A 15,457-nucleotide genomic window follows, 5' to 3' on the forward strand; every position below is an offset into this window, starting at 1 on the left:
GAGAAAAATGAATAAGGTGATAATAAAGTAGAAATTCGAATTACATTGTTTGATAGGTATAAATATAATTATTAGGAATGAGAAATGAAGAAGTGATATAAAAACACTTTTTTCCCCTTGAATAATAATAATAATAAGGGAAAATGACTTTTTTTTCCCCTTGATTTATAGGCATATAGCATTTTTTTCCCTAAGTTATTCATGTACATTGGCAAAAATTTGTGTGCGACCGTCTCACCGTGGGACGGGTCGGGTCGGGTCAAGATGCAAATGTAATACTTATACGCACAAATGTCATACTTATATGCTCAAATGCAATACTAATTAGGAATAAAAATTTTATTACTTATAAGGGTAAATGTAATACTTTTGAGGGAAAATACAATACTTTTACATCTCGATTTAAAAAAATTACATTTTTCCTAAATAAGGGGCACTTGTCAACATTACTTATTATGAAAAATGTATTATTTTTTCTCTTATAAGTAACAAAAATTGTATTCCTGATTAGTATTATATTTGAGCATATAAGTATGACATTTGCATGTTGATTCGACCCGACCCGACTCGTCTAACGAATAAGGATCCGTGATACAGTCTCACACAATAAGAGGCATAGTTTCTCATTTATGTTGAATATATATTGTAAATTAGGTGTATCGTTGCATAAATGCCAATGCGTTATTTTAATTAATTGACCAAAGTTCATGTTAATTTTTTCTTTAAATAACCATCAAAGCGAACTATTATTGCGAAATCAAATCACGAATATAATGAGGGATATCCTACACCTCACAACTAGTATAAGAGCAAGAAGCTCTGGTCAGTGAGTGAGCAATCACATTGATGGTTTTGTCAATTGAGTCTGTCATTTGTTAAAATAACTTGATAATTTCACCTCTATTAATATTCAATTTAGTCTTCAACTAGAGTAGTTTTATCCAATTTAATCATCGGCTATATTGATTTTTCTCGTTTTAGTCCTAAACAATTTTTTTTGCTTAATTAAGTCTTCGACTTTGACGATTTTCTCAATTGAATCATTTGTTTGTTTGTTTTTTTTTTTTTTGATAAGAGAAGAGGGAGAATATCCCAAGGAGATAATCATTTGTTAAAATAACTTGATAATTTCACATCTATTAATATCCAATTTAGTATTTAACTATAGTAGTTTTATCTAATTTAGTCATCGATTAGTGATTTTACTAATTTAGTCCTCGACTATATTGATTTTTCTCAATTTAGCCATTGATTCTAATAATTTAAGACTCAATTGGACAAAACCATCAAAATTGAGGACCTAATTAAACAAAGAGCAAATTGTTATTTTGGTCCACTGACTATAGGGGTCCTCTTAATTTCAGTCCACGACTTTCAAAAGTGTTAATTGCATACCATGAATTTTCAATTTGTATCAATTTTGGTCACTCCGGCCAAATTGCCGGCCAAATTTCGCCGGAAAATTTTAAAAGTTAAAGTAATGAGGGTATTTTAGTCATTTCACATTTTTTTCTTCTTCTCCGGCGAATTCTTCTTCTTCTCCGGTGACTTCTTCTTACAGTTCACTTATAATCGCATATGCAATAGGAATATAGCAGCCATATGCAATAGGAATATAGCAGCCATATATTCTACCTTTTACAGTTCACTTATAATCGCATCTCAACAAAGACTGCTGAAATGTTTACCCAATTTCAATTTCAAAACCTCAGCAAAGAGGAATGTAAAGGAAAACTATGGTAAAATGAGGAAATAGCAAATCTTAAGTCTAGTTATGCTACTCCATTATCCTAATGGCCAAGTAATCGGTGGAAAAAATGTATAATTATCTTGTGCTTTTGCACTGCACGCGAGTGGTGACTCTTCAAAACTTGCTGGATTTCACCTATAGTTCTAACATAAACAAGAAAATGGGTTAGAGGCTCACAGTGAGGGTCCGATTCTGGCAAAGAAATGATGGGTGGAGGTGCGTTTCTCAGACTGCGAGTGTGTGAGCTTCTTCATGGAATCCAAGTCGAAGAGCGTTTCTCAGACTGCGAGTGTGTGAACTTCTTCATGGAATCAAAGTCGAAGATAGTGCTGATGCCGGGGAGGGAAACGGAGTTGTAGTCAGAGAAGAAGAAGTCACCGGAGAAGAAGAAAAAAATGTGAAATGACTAAAATACCCTCATTATTTTAACTTTTAAAATTTTCCGGCGAAATTTGGCAGGCAATTTGGCCGGAGTGACCAAAATTGATACAAATTGAAAAGTTATGGTATGCAATTAACACTTTTGAAAGTCGTGGACTGAAATTAATAGGATCCCTATAGTCAATAAACCAAAATGGCAATTTTAAAGAAATATTTAGAATTAAATCCATAAAAATCAATATAGTCGATAGATAAATTAGGTATTAACTCCGTCATCATACTAAAGAGTGTATGTTATTATTTTTTTTGAAGTAGAGTGTATGTTATTATTAAAAATAAATAAATAAATAAATAAAAACCTCAACCTTAAAGTCCCCTCCATTGTTGGAAGTTAGGAACTACATTTCTGAATACCCTATGGCCAGGCGCACGTTAGCCTCCTGCCTCTCTCGTGCTCTCTCCTCATCGCCGTCGTCCGCTTCTCGCCAACGCGTCATCGTCCCTCTTCTCCTCAACTACCATCATCAGCTTCAGCCGCAGCATTCTGTCCAGACCCGCGCCAAGACAACCGGCCCCGGTTATTCACCCCTGAACGATCCATCACCGAACTGGAGCAACCGGCCCCCCAAAGAGACAATTTTACTGGATGGCTGCGACTACGAGCATTGGCTCATCGTCATGGAGTTCCCCGACCCGAAACCCTCTGAGGAGGATATGATTAATGCTTATGTCAAAACCCTAGCTTCTGTAGTTGGAAGGTATTCGCTTTATTTTCGTGTTAATACCCAATTTAGTGCTTAACTAGTTTTTCTTGATTAGTTCTAAACAACTCTTTGTGCACAATTAGGTCATCAAGTTTGACGGTTTTACTCAATTAAGTCTATGTTAAGATGGCTTGGTAATGTCCCAATTTAGTCTATCAACTATACTAATTTTACCCAAGCTAGTCTTCTTCCATGTTCAACCTTCATCAGTTGTGAGATTATATGAATTGATATAAATTATCAAATAGATCAATTATTTGAAAGTGATTCTTAAAGGAGGGAAAAAACTAGCATAAGATTCTTGTTTGGTAAATGGCTGTTAGCTTATAATTATTAGCTGATTGAGTTAGAGGCTATGACTAGTTGATAACATTAGCTGATTGTAGAAAGGTGTTTGGTATAGTTTTTTTCCTCAAAAAACTAATTGAAAAAGTTGCTTTGAACAGCTTTTTGAATTTTAGCATTTTGGAGTTACAAAAAGCTGATTAACCAAACACTTATATTGATTTTTTAACCAAGTCAAATAGCTAATAGTTGTCAAATAAGTCAAAATTGGCTGATAAGCTAACTATTTTACCAAACATGACCAATATAAAATTCATAGCACTAATAACAGCAGTTTTATTTCCTTTTCCTTCTTTCAAGTGCATAGATTACTGAAGTTGAGTTCTTGGCGAGCCAGATCAGTAGAAGAGTGTCGTGCTCTCTGGCACACATGATTTTGTAGCCCTTTTGACATAATAGTCAGGTCTTTGTTGCTATGTGTTCTTTATGTGTCCCACTATGGACTTTGCTAATTTTGCCCGCAAGCTACCTTTTTAGAATCAATTATGATGAAGGAATTTTGGTTGAATGGAAACAATTGCAGAGGAAAATTTATATATATATATATATATACATGTCAGGTTCTTTATGTTGATGGTTAGTGGTTGTTTCTTGATATGCAGTGAAGAGGAGGCCAAGAAAAAGATTTACTCTGTCTGTACAACAACATATACTGGCTTTGGTGCTTTGATTTCTGAAGAGCTTTCCTACAAAGTAAAAGGTATGCATCTACTTGAATTTGGAGCTATATTGAGATCATTTGTATTTCAGGGTTTCAAATTTACTTCTCCAACTGCTTTTGTTGCATCTTCAAGCTTTCTTTATTTATTTCAATTCATTTATCTTATGAATTATATTTGCTCTGTTCTTTTATAACTTGCTGTTCAGGCTTTTATGTTTTAAGCATCGATATTTTAGTTTTTCCTTAGGTTAATCCTACTGGTCACCTGAACTTAACTACAAGGTTATAGATTGTTTCAAGACATGCCCGCCAAATCATAGGTATTAGGAGTAGTTCAAACTGTTTTTAGGAACTGACTTTTCAGATGAGCTATTTAAGTGCAAACTTAATGCCATTATTGTTAAGGAAATCCATGACGCATCCTTAAAATGGCAGGAGTTGGGGTTTAATTCATATGCTCAAGGAATCTTCGGTTTTATATTTGCAATTAGATCTTACTGTATACCGGTTTCATATTTTTAATGACTGATGGACTTTGCTTGTGTTAAATAGGTCTACCTGGTGTCTTATGGGTCTTGCCAGATTCGTATCTTGATGTTCCTAATAAGGACTATGGAGGTTTGACTTATCAAAACTCTGGCTTTTAACTAATAACTAAGCAATTCTTCCCTTGAAATTTGTGTGTTCATCAGTTTATTGTTTTCATGGATTCTCATTTAGGAGATTTGTACGAAGATGGGAAAGTCACCCATCGGCCACAATACAGATTCACTGAGAGGCAAAATAATATGCCCCGGTCCCGACCACGATATGATAGACGTAGAGAAACAATGCAGGTGAATAGACCTGTGCAAGGAAATACTCGGGCATCTAACTAGCAAGCTCACAGCAGTCGAGCCCTGTGGCTGTGGGTGAACAGAGTGGTGGAGGTTCCAATCTTAATCCTGGACAATCTCGTGGGAACAATGCCTAAAAGTATGTTTTTCTCGCCCCAAAACCAAATCCAATACCCCTTGCTCAGTTGCTCCTAAATATAATCGGTATTGCTGTTTCTTTGCACATGATAAGTAGTGGCTTTGATGTTCTTGCATTGCCAATTATATGTAGTTGTAAAACTTTTGGTGTCATTTGAATGGCCCTTGGATCTCTTGTGAACACTCTTCCTAATTTATATATGGAACTATGTGGTGAGGTTTATTGTTTGTCCCCAGTTGTGATGAACTATGAAGGGAAATGTTAATGCGTTTACTAGAATTCTTTTTCTAAAGAAAGGAATATATAGAATACAAGTATTTTCAATTTAAAAACTAAAAAAATTGAGAATTTAAAATTAAAGAAAGAAAAATAGAGAAATAAACTAATATCAGGAATTACATATATCAAATAACTTTGTGCAGCGGCGTTGGTGTATTTGCAGCTTGTGGCCTGATTGAACATTATCAATCTTGGGTATAATTTCTTTATTTGCATAGTTTAGTCTAGAGTTAATTACTAAAATGGTTCCTTGACTATAGCGGAATTATCGATTTAGTCATTGATTTTTTTTATCAATTAAGTCCTTCAATTTTAAAAATCTTAATCAGTTTAGTATTCCGTTTGTTTTGTCATTACACATCTGTTAACTCGGGAAAAAATTGATAATTTTGCTATAATCAACGGATCATTTTGGTCATTATATATACCATTTTATCTAAAAAGTTAATTATTGAAATGTTCCCTTGAAAGACTATATTGATTAGGATTTTTAAAATTGAGATATTTAATTGGTCAAAAAAAATTAAGGACTAAATTGATAATTTTGCTATAGTCAAGGGTCATTTCAATAATTAACTCTTTAATCAATAAACTCCAAATTATATCATCTACACTTTTTGAAGTTCATAAAATTACACAATATTTTTTTATTTATTAACTTATAGATTAGATCTTATTTAAGTTGGTTAAAAAGAAGGGAAAATTGCATCTTTAGTCCTTGAGTTTTAACCAATTTCCGACTTAGTCCCTAAAATATGACCGTATCCGAGTTTAGTCACTCAGTTATTTGCGAAGTGGCGAATTTAGTCCCTGGCGTTAATATTCTGTCAATCCTTAGCGGAAAACTTAAAAGCAAATTAATAATTGAAGGGTAAAATTGGAAGTTCAAATTCTAATCCTTTCTTATATCCAAACCCTTACGCAGCCTCATTCATTTCTTCTTTCTTCTACAATCTAAGATGATCTTCTTCCCCAAGCTTTGAAATCTTAAATTCTTCCACTTCCAAGTTGCAGAATTTACGGGTAAGTTGTTTGTTTCTCTATGATATATGTTTAATTAAATAATCAATAATTTTCGTACTAATAAATTAATTTATCATTAATTATAGGATGTCATCGTCTTTTAGTTGTGGTATTTCATCCTTACCCGAATTTGAGAAAAATTTTCGATGTAAATGTGGTAATTTACTGCCCATCAAAATGTCATGGAGTTATGCTAACCCGGGGAAAAGATACCTAGCTTGTCCACGTTATGGAGTAAGTTGTTTTATTTTTATTTTTCGAACATGAGTAATTTTTTGTTATTTCTCAAAAAAAATTTGTAATTTAAGTTATGTTTTATAAATAGATTTGAAATATTAAAATATGATTTTTCATAAAATCGGGAGTTGTGGAGTTTTTAGATGGGTTGATATGGATGTGTCTGACCGTGTTGCAATGATCATGCGAGGGTTATTAAAACGGCTAGACAAGAATGACACGGAGATTCAAAAATTGAAGTACACAATTGAGAAGGAAGAAATTGAAATCCAAAAACTTAGCTTGAAGGTCATGAAAATGAAGTTTCAAAAGCAAACTGGAGGTGACAATAAGTTCAATTTTACAAAGGTGTTGCATGCAGTTTGGTGGTAGCAACCATTTTCGTTCAATTTGTGTGCAAAATGCATATCATGGAAAATGAAAATGTAAAACTTCTTCAATTAAATTAGGTAGTTATGTGAGCACAATATTGTGTAATGTTAGATTGTGTAATGTATGGATTGACAACAGTGTATAATGTTAGATTGTGTAATGCATGATTTGAATTAAATTAAGGTTGCTTTTGAGTTGAATTAAAGTATACTCTCAATTGAAACTAGAAATGAGTAAATATAAAAAAAAAAATACATAATTCATATGTATACTGCTAAATGAAGTAGAAAATTTCCAATTTACACCAAAAATAGTTATATTAATAGATGTTGATCAGCACATGTTATACTGACATTCCAAACAAAAACAATGACAACACCCTAGTTTGATATACAAAAGACCACAAAAAGAAGGCCATCACAGTATTCCAAACAAAAACAATGACATCACTCTAGTTTGATATACAAAACACCACTAAACGAGGGTCATCACAGATTCTTGCCAAATCCATCCTACTTCTTTCTCAGTTTTTGCTTGGGGTGGAGTTGTTTCCTACTTCTTTTCTTTGTAGTTGATATACTTGCTTCTTGTGTGCTCTGAGTATCAAGTGGGGGAGCTTGAGATGTCCTTATAGCCTATTTAATCTAGTAGACATATTAGATCACATATTTAATGTATTTAATGTACTATTCAGATCTCAACTAACCATTTCAACAAGCTATTGTTTACTAGAATCCACATTCAAAGGCTTTTGCACACTGGAATCCATATCTACAGGCTGTTTTCACAGTTGATGAATTAGTACGACTTAAACAATTTGAAACGTATTAAGCATTAAAAATGTACTTGTTCTTATTGTTGTTGCGAGTTAAACCCTTCAACATTAGATATAGTTGTATTCTATAATAAATATACATAACAAGTGTTATAAAAAAAAAAAACATTAGCAGTATATTGAAAAAACAAAGTGAATTCTTATATGACCTCTTTGGATGCCTTGCATCTTCTCTTGTTGTGTCCATGTTGGCCACAAAGTCCACAATTTTTCTTTTCTCCAATCCTTCCAAGTTTAGTTGGCACAGGTTCCTTCTCAATAGGATTTTTCCTTCTTAACTTTTTAGGTCTTCCAAACTGGGCTTATATTTTAGAGGCAAGGGTGGTGGTGCTCCTGTTTTTCTCCATCGATCAAGATGAGATGGGCAGAATAGCTGGTTCATAACTCTTCAAATAAGCTTCCACTGAATAAAACTAGTTTGTATACTCTATAGGATCTTGGCCATTTTTAGAAATTGCAGAAATTGCATGTACACAAGGAATGTCTGTCAAGTCCCATCTTCTACATGAACAAGAACAAGTGGTTAGGTGCACCCTAAACAACTTCAAATCATCATCCTCAATCTGCTACCATTAATCATTTGACTTATAAGCAATGTAGCCACCTATTTTCTCCTTGTTATGTTCAATGTACAATCTTTGGACAAATCTTTATATGATTGTTCCTCATCTTATCTCTATTATGTTGCATTCTTTTCATAAGATATATTCTTAAACATAAGATATATTCTTAAACACTCCACCATGGTTACAATGTGTTTGTCTCTAGCATTCAAGATTGAAGAATTGAAAGACTCACACAAATTGTTCAACAACATGTCAGACTCGGTAGATGAGTCAAAGAAATCTCGATAGAAATGGTGTGGAGACCTTTCACTAACACACTCAGCTGCCTTTGGATTTAGCACTTGCATTGCCTCAATATGCTGCTTAAATTCTGGTTGTGTAGTGGCTTTGCAAGCTGCCCAAAATACTCTCTTCAATACTTGACCCCCAAATCCATTTCTAGTGAAATTCTGGTGAAGATGTCTTACACAATTCCTATGTGCAACGTTAGGTAATACCTCTTCAACAACTTGAACCAATCCTTTTTGCTTGTCAGATATGAATGTCCAGTCATAAGTGTTACTATAAATTTCCACATCAGATGCAAAGAATTGAAGAAACCATTTTCATGTCTCTTTTGTTTCACCTTCTACAACTGCAAATGCTATTGGAAACATGCAAGTGTTAACATCTACTCCTATTGCAGCTAGAAGTTGCCCTCCTTTTTGGAACCCCTTCAAATGACAACCACCAATATCTGAGCTTGAACCAATGTTTCTAAGCTCATCTTCTAATTCCACACAATCTTTCTCCCCTTCTAGATCAATATGATTTGATCCATCACTAAGAATATTAGGTGTGGATGAATTTTCAACATCAGGATTTTGCTCATCATCACTGCCTTCATTCATAGACTAAAATATTCTCCCCCCCACAGAATCTGATATCTCAGTTTCACCCCCTTTCACTAGTTCAACTGCATTTTCAACATTAACATCAACTTCATCATCCCAATTTAACTCCAAATCACCACCTTCATCTAGCCAATCAAAACCATCTTCACCCACATTCTGCTCTCCAACTACAATATTACTCTTACCACCATTAACTTCATCTTCAATTGGCAAAGACCAACCAACTACTACATCATCAATATGTTACTTAGTTTCTACATGTTCAACTACTATTTTTATATAGACAAAATACTGAATGATATGCAAAAAACCATTACACATTGCATAACTTATATAATTATAGGCTTTCTTCAATTCGTTCTTCTTTTGGCAGACATACATGGCTTTAGCAGACATACATACATGGCTTTACAGACAAAAATTGCTTTAGCAGTAAAATAATAGTCATTCCCTCTCACATGGACCACACACTTACATAAACATAACAACTCAGACATGGGCCTCAGCACATTCGCACAACAATAAATAAGCTTTAGCAGACATATATATATATAGACAAAACCCACTTTAGTAATAAAAGAATAGTCATTCCCCCCTCACATGGACCACACATTCACATAAACACAAAAACTGAAACATGGACCCAGGCACCCAGCACATTCACACATCAAAAACCACAACTCAAAAGTTATTAAAACTCTGATTTCACAAGAACACTTACACGTGGGTGATCGATTTGTCCCCAACAAAGTTGTAGAAGTCATTTTAGTGTAGAATTTGTTCTCCTTTTGAGTTGCAAACTACGCTTTCTTCCTCTAATAAGCTTTGAATTCTTCTTCTTACATTTTAATTAGGTTTTGTCAATTTGGGGGAAAAGGGTGCACGCTGACCTATGTTGTCAAAATGGAAAATATCTTTTATTTTGGGGAGAACAGATTCTAATAAATAAAAATGGATAATAAGTTTTATTCATTTAATATTTTACTTTTTTACCTCTTAAATTAACAGTGTCAACATAACAATAACGGTAGGGATAAAAAACGCCACTTGGCTCATAACCGAGGGACTACAAATGGATACGGTCATAACCAGGAACTGAGTCGTCACTACGCTAATAACTTAGGAACCAAATATGCCATTTTCCCTAAAAAGAATATAAGTCAGCTTGTTACTATTTTTGGTTTAGATGCCTTTTTTTACTTTCCCGTCAAGTACATTTTTGAAAAAAATAATATAGACCGAAAGCTGGATGCTTACCTTATTATTATGAAATGAAAAGAAGAAAGGGCTTCGAGAACCTAAACAAAAATGCAGAAGTGCTGCTGTCGGTATTGGAAACGTCCTTATTTCCTCGATTCATTCCGTGGCGCGAAATCCATCATTGGCTAAACAATTATTTGGTTATGCCATTTTTGGCTTTGCTCTAACCGAAGCTATTGCATCCTAGTAAACTTCTGGGGATAGGTCGAATTACTATATAAAGAAGAGTTGTTAACTGATCAAGTAACTAAGCAAGACGAATCTCTTTCTCTTTCTATACTACGAAATTTTGACTTTTTCTTTTTTTTTTTTTTGTTAGACCACGAGGTGTCTTGAGTAAGTCCTAACTGTAGGAGGCACCTTTAAATCCATACCATTCTTAAATTAATTCTCATTCGCACTAGTCAGCCCAATTAAGGGGCAAAGTGTTGGTCATATTAATTTTTCTATACGAGAGGGGGTTTTGAACTCTCGACCTCTCTAAGCGATGAGAGTGTACAACCACTCATGTCAACCAAGCTGGTTAACAAGTAAACTCTTTTACTTGCACACTCACAAAGTATAAAACTTATTCAATTATATAGAGTTTATTACCGAAATGGTCCCTCGACTATCATGAAATTACCAATTTGGTCCTCGACAAATTTTCGCGCCCAATTAAGTCCTTGACTATGAAAACTTTAACCATTTTGGTCCTCTGTTTGGTCAGGCGTTAGTAGTCCGTGAAATAGGAGGGTATTCAAGTAATTTGGCATGATAATGTCATTATTACTTTCTTATTTAATGGATGAACCCTATTTCAATCAATTCACGCTACATACTGGTTTCTCTGCCTCTCAAATAACGCTCAACAATTGCACAAGGATATTGCAGATATGCAAGGTAAGAATGCCAACACTGACGAGAGTTCTTGTCGTTCACGAGTTTACTATGGAGAGGAAATATCTATATCTTATTGTCAATGTGGTCAAAGGTTGAAGGTGCGGACATCGTAGACGGATCAAAACCCGGGAAGAAGGTATTGAGATTGTGCATATGATAATCAAGTGAGTAGTATTGATCTTTTTTTGGGTATACTGATTTATTTTTGGGTAAACTGATTTATTTTTTGTACACAGGGGAAGGGTGTTGGTGGTTGTGGATTTGTGAGATGGTTTGACCATCCAATGTGTTCAAGATCCAAGATACTTATTCCTCGGCCGCTAAGAAGAATAAATCGGAATGACCAAGAAATTGAAGTCCTAAAAGCGAAGATTAGAGACATTGAAAGTACTAAGGCATCAAATTCCAGTGTGAAGATTAAAGTTATTATGGTTATTGTATTTGTTTTTCTAACAATGTTAGTGTTTAGTAGTTGGCAGTTCAAGGCTAATAGTGTTGGTGTTAAAAAGCTTATTTTAGCTTAACACTGTTGGGATGTAAGTATGGTAAAAAATTGCCAAAATTTTGTAATGAATGCTCAATGAGATTGGTTGTGAATGTTGAATTTAAGAATGGTATTGAATGCTCAATGTTAGAATCGTCAAAAACTGCCAAAATGTGCCAAGCTGCCAAAAATATATCCATTCATTAATTGGCCAAAACACTAAAATCCATACAATTTTGTAGGCTTGCCCTATTGCAGTAACATAGTGCCTAAAACTACACCATTGTTCCATTCAAAATTGGCCAAAATATATCCATTCAAAAACTACTGCATTGTTCCATTCAAAAGTGGCAAAAATCTATCCATTCAAAAAATACAGCATTGTTCCATACATCCTAGTCTATATCAATTGGGGCATTACTGTTTCCACCATGTTTGGACTTAAACATCACAATTGATCTTGTCTTGTATTTCCGGCCAATAACAATCCTTGATTTGGTCATTCCCAATGACTTATGTGTCTTTGCTTTGGGCGCCCTGGCTGCATTGGATGGAGGATTTGTTTCATCAACTTGATTGCCCTTGCTACCATGAACTATGGTCTTTCTTCTTTTTGGAGGTTGGCCATAACTTATCCTCACACCATGGGAAGTAAGTTTCGTTCCTTCATGTTGATTGTTATCAGCTTTGAGTCCTACAAGGTAATTTATGCAATCAACAAGAGTCTAAATAAACTAAATAGACTACTACAATAACTCCAAATTTTGTTGAAATTATCTTCAAGCTCACCCTTGATTTCTTGCTTAGCAAACTCCATTGCCTTGTAGGCTTGCCTTTTAGTTAAGGAATGGTGTCCACTAGTACAAACTGTCTCTCTAAATTCCTTTTTCTTCCAATTACTATTTCCTACAATTTTTGCCTTCCATCTCTTTGAGCAAATGATGAAGTTATAAACTTATTGTCATCCACCCATGGACAATTAGTATGCTCATCATTCAGAATGGTCACCCTCCATAAGCCTTCATCAGGATCTTTTCTACATGTAACTTGCCACTTACAATTCACTTGGGTACATACAGCTACACACCTTACCTTATCATTCTTTTTAAATTTCAGCTCTTTTCCATATTGTATAGCATATGTTTTCACTGCAGTTTTGAAATCATCTTTAGCTAAAAAAGATCTAACAAAGGAGATAGCAGATCAAGAAGGGAGGATTTGGCCTAACAGATTCACCCAAATTCACTTCACCGTTAGATAAATCTACCTCACTATTTGTAGGAAATTGTTCTGCAACTTGAGTTGTTGGAATTTCAACATTTCCCCCACCTACATACTCAACTTCTAGATCTATAAACTTCACAAACTCAGAATCATCAATTGCAGCCTGCTCAATCTCATAATCACTATCTTCAAACTTGTCTAACTCATCTTCTAAATAATCTCCACTGTCATATTCTTCATCTGTACTCTCAACTTCTCCAACCACTGCTTCATCAATCTCAAAAGCTTCTATCTCAACTTCACTTCTCTCATGCTCTCCAGCCACTCCTACAATAACCCAAATCTCCAATACCTTAGGCCTTACAATAGAGTTCACCAAGTTCCAAGCCTCTAAATCCAATACTCGCTCTATCAATTCACTATTAGTCTTAGCAAAGCACCTACATCCTTCTTTTTTATATCACAATTGTTCAACTTTTTCCCATAACATCATTATTCTCCGTTCGTCATAATCCGAGTCAGAAAACCACCTAACATTGCCCCCCACATATTTAGGTGGGTTACCAATCTCTATCCTACCACCATGCCTTAATTTAACTTTGAAAGTATTACTATCTTGACCACCTGCTGTAAAGAATACATAAAGTAACACCACAAATGTATTAACTTTAAAATTTACACCTATTGTAAAGAATATATGATGAAAGTTCAACACAGTGAATTAGATTATTCAGTTACAATACAAATCCTATATCACTAAGGATACCTCAAGACTCTCCTATACAATAGGGAAACCTAAGTCAAATCAATACACACCACACAACACACTAACCATATAATACAAATAATAATAATGTTACTACTAATATTACTCACACATCCCCTCAAGCACAAGGTTGGTCAGCAACAACATTGAGCTTGTTCCGGAGAGTCCCAAAGCGCGGAGTAAGCAGCGACTTTGTGAAGATGTCGGCTAGCTGATCATTCATAGAGACGAAGTTGACCACAAAGTCCCCAGAAGCAACCTTGTCCCATACGAAGTGGTAGTCAACTTCGACATGCTTGGTTCGAGCGTGAAAATATGGGTTGGCAGCAAGATACACAGCACCAAGATTGTCAAACTACAAGGTTGCTGGACTGCCAGTGTGTAGGCTTAGTTCCCGTAACAACGAAACAATCCACGTGACATCAGCTGCAACATCAGCCAGGCCTTTATACTCAGCCTCTGTCGAGGAGCGAGCCACTATGCGTTGCTTGCAGGAAAGCCATGAGACGAGATTGGAACCCAAGAATGCTGCATAACCACTGGTTTACTTCCTGTCTACCAGACACCTTACCTGATATCTGCTATTTTGTACAATTATTCACCTCTTATTCTAGTTGTTTTGAAGGTTATTTTCTGTATCCTAGTGAAATTGGGAATTGTTTGTGTGTTATTTTGTCCAAGTGCTGATTTATCTACAAGGAACGACAAAGGAAGAATATTGGAACATTTTGGACAAGTTCTGGAAGAAAAGAAAATTACAAGGAAGAATACAAGTTGGAAAAGAATTGGAAGTTGCCTAATGGGCCAAGGCCCATCTACCTCCTATATATTCTACCTATTCTCTACAATTGAGGAGGTTCCCTTACAGAGTTCTGAACCCTAGTTTTTAGTTTATATTTTCCCCAGCATAGTTTAGACTAGTTTTACATTAGATTATTTTATTTCAAGCTTGGAATCTTGGATTGAAGTTGGATTTGTTCTTTATCAGTTAAGTTTCTCTTCCCTTTTATTTCTTATGATGTTTATGGTTATTTATTCTTGCTTTGCTGTGTTTACTCCCATCATGCGAGAGTAATTCGTTTATGGGTCTGGATTAGGGGTTCATGGTTAATCTTGATGTTCGGTTTATGATTATTGCATAAAGGGATTAAATCTTTTGCCTAGGGTTTATGTTGATTTGGGGATTTCTTTCTACTTGTTATTGATTGATGGCCACAATTAATTGCTAGTCTAGGAGAGGGATTCATTACAACGGAAGTTGGATGGAGACCTCGAGCCTTACCAATTTCAACCTAATTTTCCTGCTATGAAAGTAGAGGTAATTTTGGGGGCTTACAATGCTTAGGTGTTTAAGGTTATAATTGATGCATCACGACAGTGGGGCAATTGTAGCCTAATTCTTGTTATTGATTACGAAAGTAGCTGACTTGAATTCTTTAGTGCATTGCCCATAAATCCCTTGGTTAATTATTCTTTCCCTAATCCTGAGTTGGTTGGAACATCAAGATTACAATCCCCCTAATCTGGCCCATACCTTTATCATATAGTTTTCACCTTAATCAATTACTTTTTTTTATTCCACATCATTCAGTCTTTGTTACTTGGATTCTATAAATTCATATACTCTAGTGCCTGGTAATTCACACAGTTTCGTGCCATAACACCAATCCTCAGCGGAACGACATTACACCCTTTTTACACTCATCATTTGTGCTCATCACTACCCAATCTGAATCTGAATATGCATATGCATGAATATC

At 34.9% G+C, this 15,457-nt stretch overlaps 1 protein-coding gene and 1 long non-coding RNA gene across 2 annotated transcripts; both read left to right on the forward strand.

Annotated features, from left to right (window-relative positions):
* Positions 1–2,508: 2,508 nt before the first annotated feature.
* On the forward strand, positions 2,509–5,107 carry LOC116015335 (multiple organellar RNA editing factor 3, mitochondrial). Its single transcript, XM_031255372.1, has 4 exons — positions 2,509–2,889; positions 3,843–3,940; positions 4,454–4,519; positions 4,622–5,107. The coding sequence occupies exons 1-4, from the start codon at positions 2,549–2,551 to the stop codon at positions 4,777–4,779; spliced, it is 663 nt and encodes a 220-aa protein (XP_031111232.1). The 5' UTR covers positions 2,509–2,548; the 3' UTR covers positions 4,780–5,107.
* Positions 5,108–6,109: 1,002 nt separating this feature from the next.
* LOC116014860 lies at positions 6,110–6,969 on the forward strand. The gene is made up of 3 exons (XR_004097499.1): positions 6,110–6,178; positions 6,265–6,412; positions 6,606–6,969. It is a non-coding gene; the product is annotated as an uncharacterized LOC116014860 (long non-coding RNA).
* Positions 6,970–15,457: the final 8,488 nt, after the last annotated feature.

The sequence above is a fragment of the Ipomoea triloba genome, chromosome 4 (assembly GCF_003576645.1).
Source record: "Ipomoea triloba cultivar NCNSP0323 chromosome 4, ASM357664v1".
NCBI classification, from domain to species: Eukaryota; Viridiplantae; Streptophyta; class Magnoliopsida; order Solanales; family Convolvulaceae; genus Ipomoea; species Ipomoea triloba.

Coding starts and splice junctions, on each gene's coding strand:
- LOC116015335 (XM_031255372.1), top strand. CDS start 2,549: ATGGCCAGGCGCACGTTAGCCTCCTGCCTCTCTCGTGCTCTCTCCTCA. Junction 3,941..4,453: donor GCTTTCCTACAAAGTAAAAG/GTATGCATCTAC, acceptor TGTGTTAAATAG/GTCTACCTGGTGTCTTATGG. Junction 4,520..4,621: donor TCCTAATAAGGACTATGGAG/GTTTGACTTATC, acceptor ATTCTCATTTAG/GAGATTTGTACGAAGATGGG.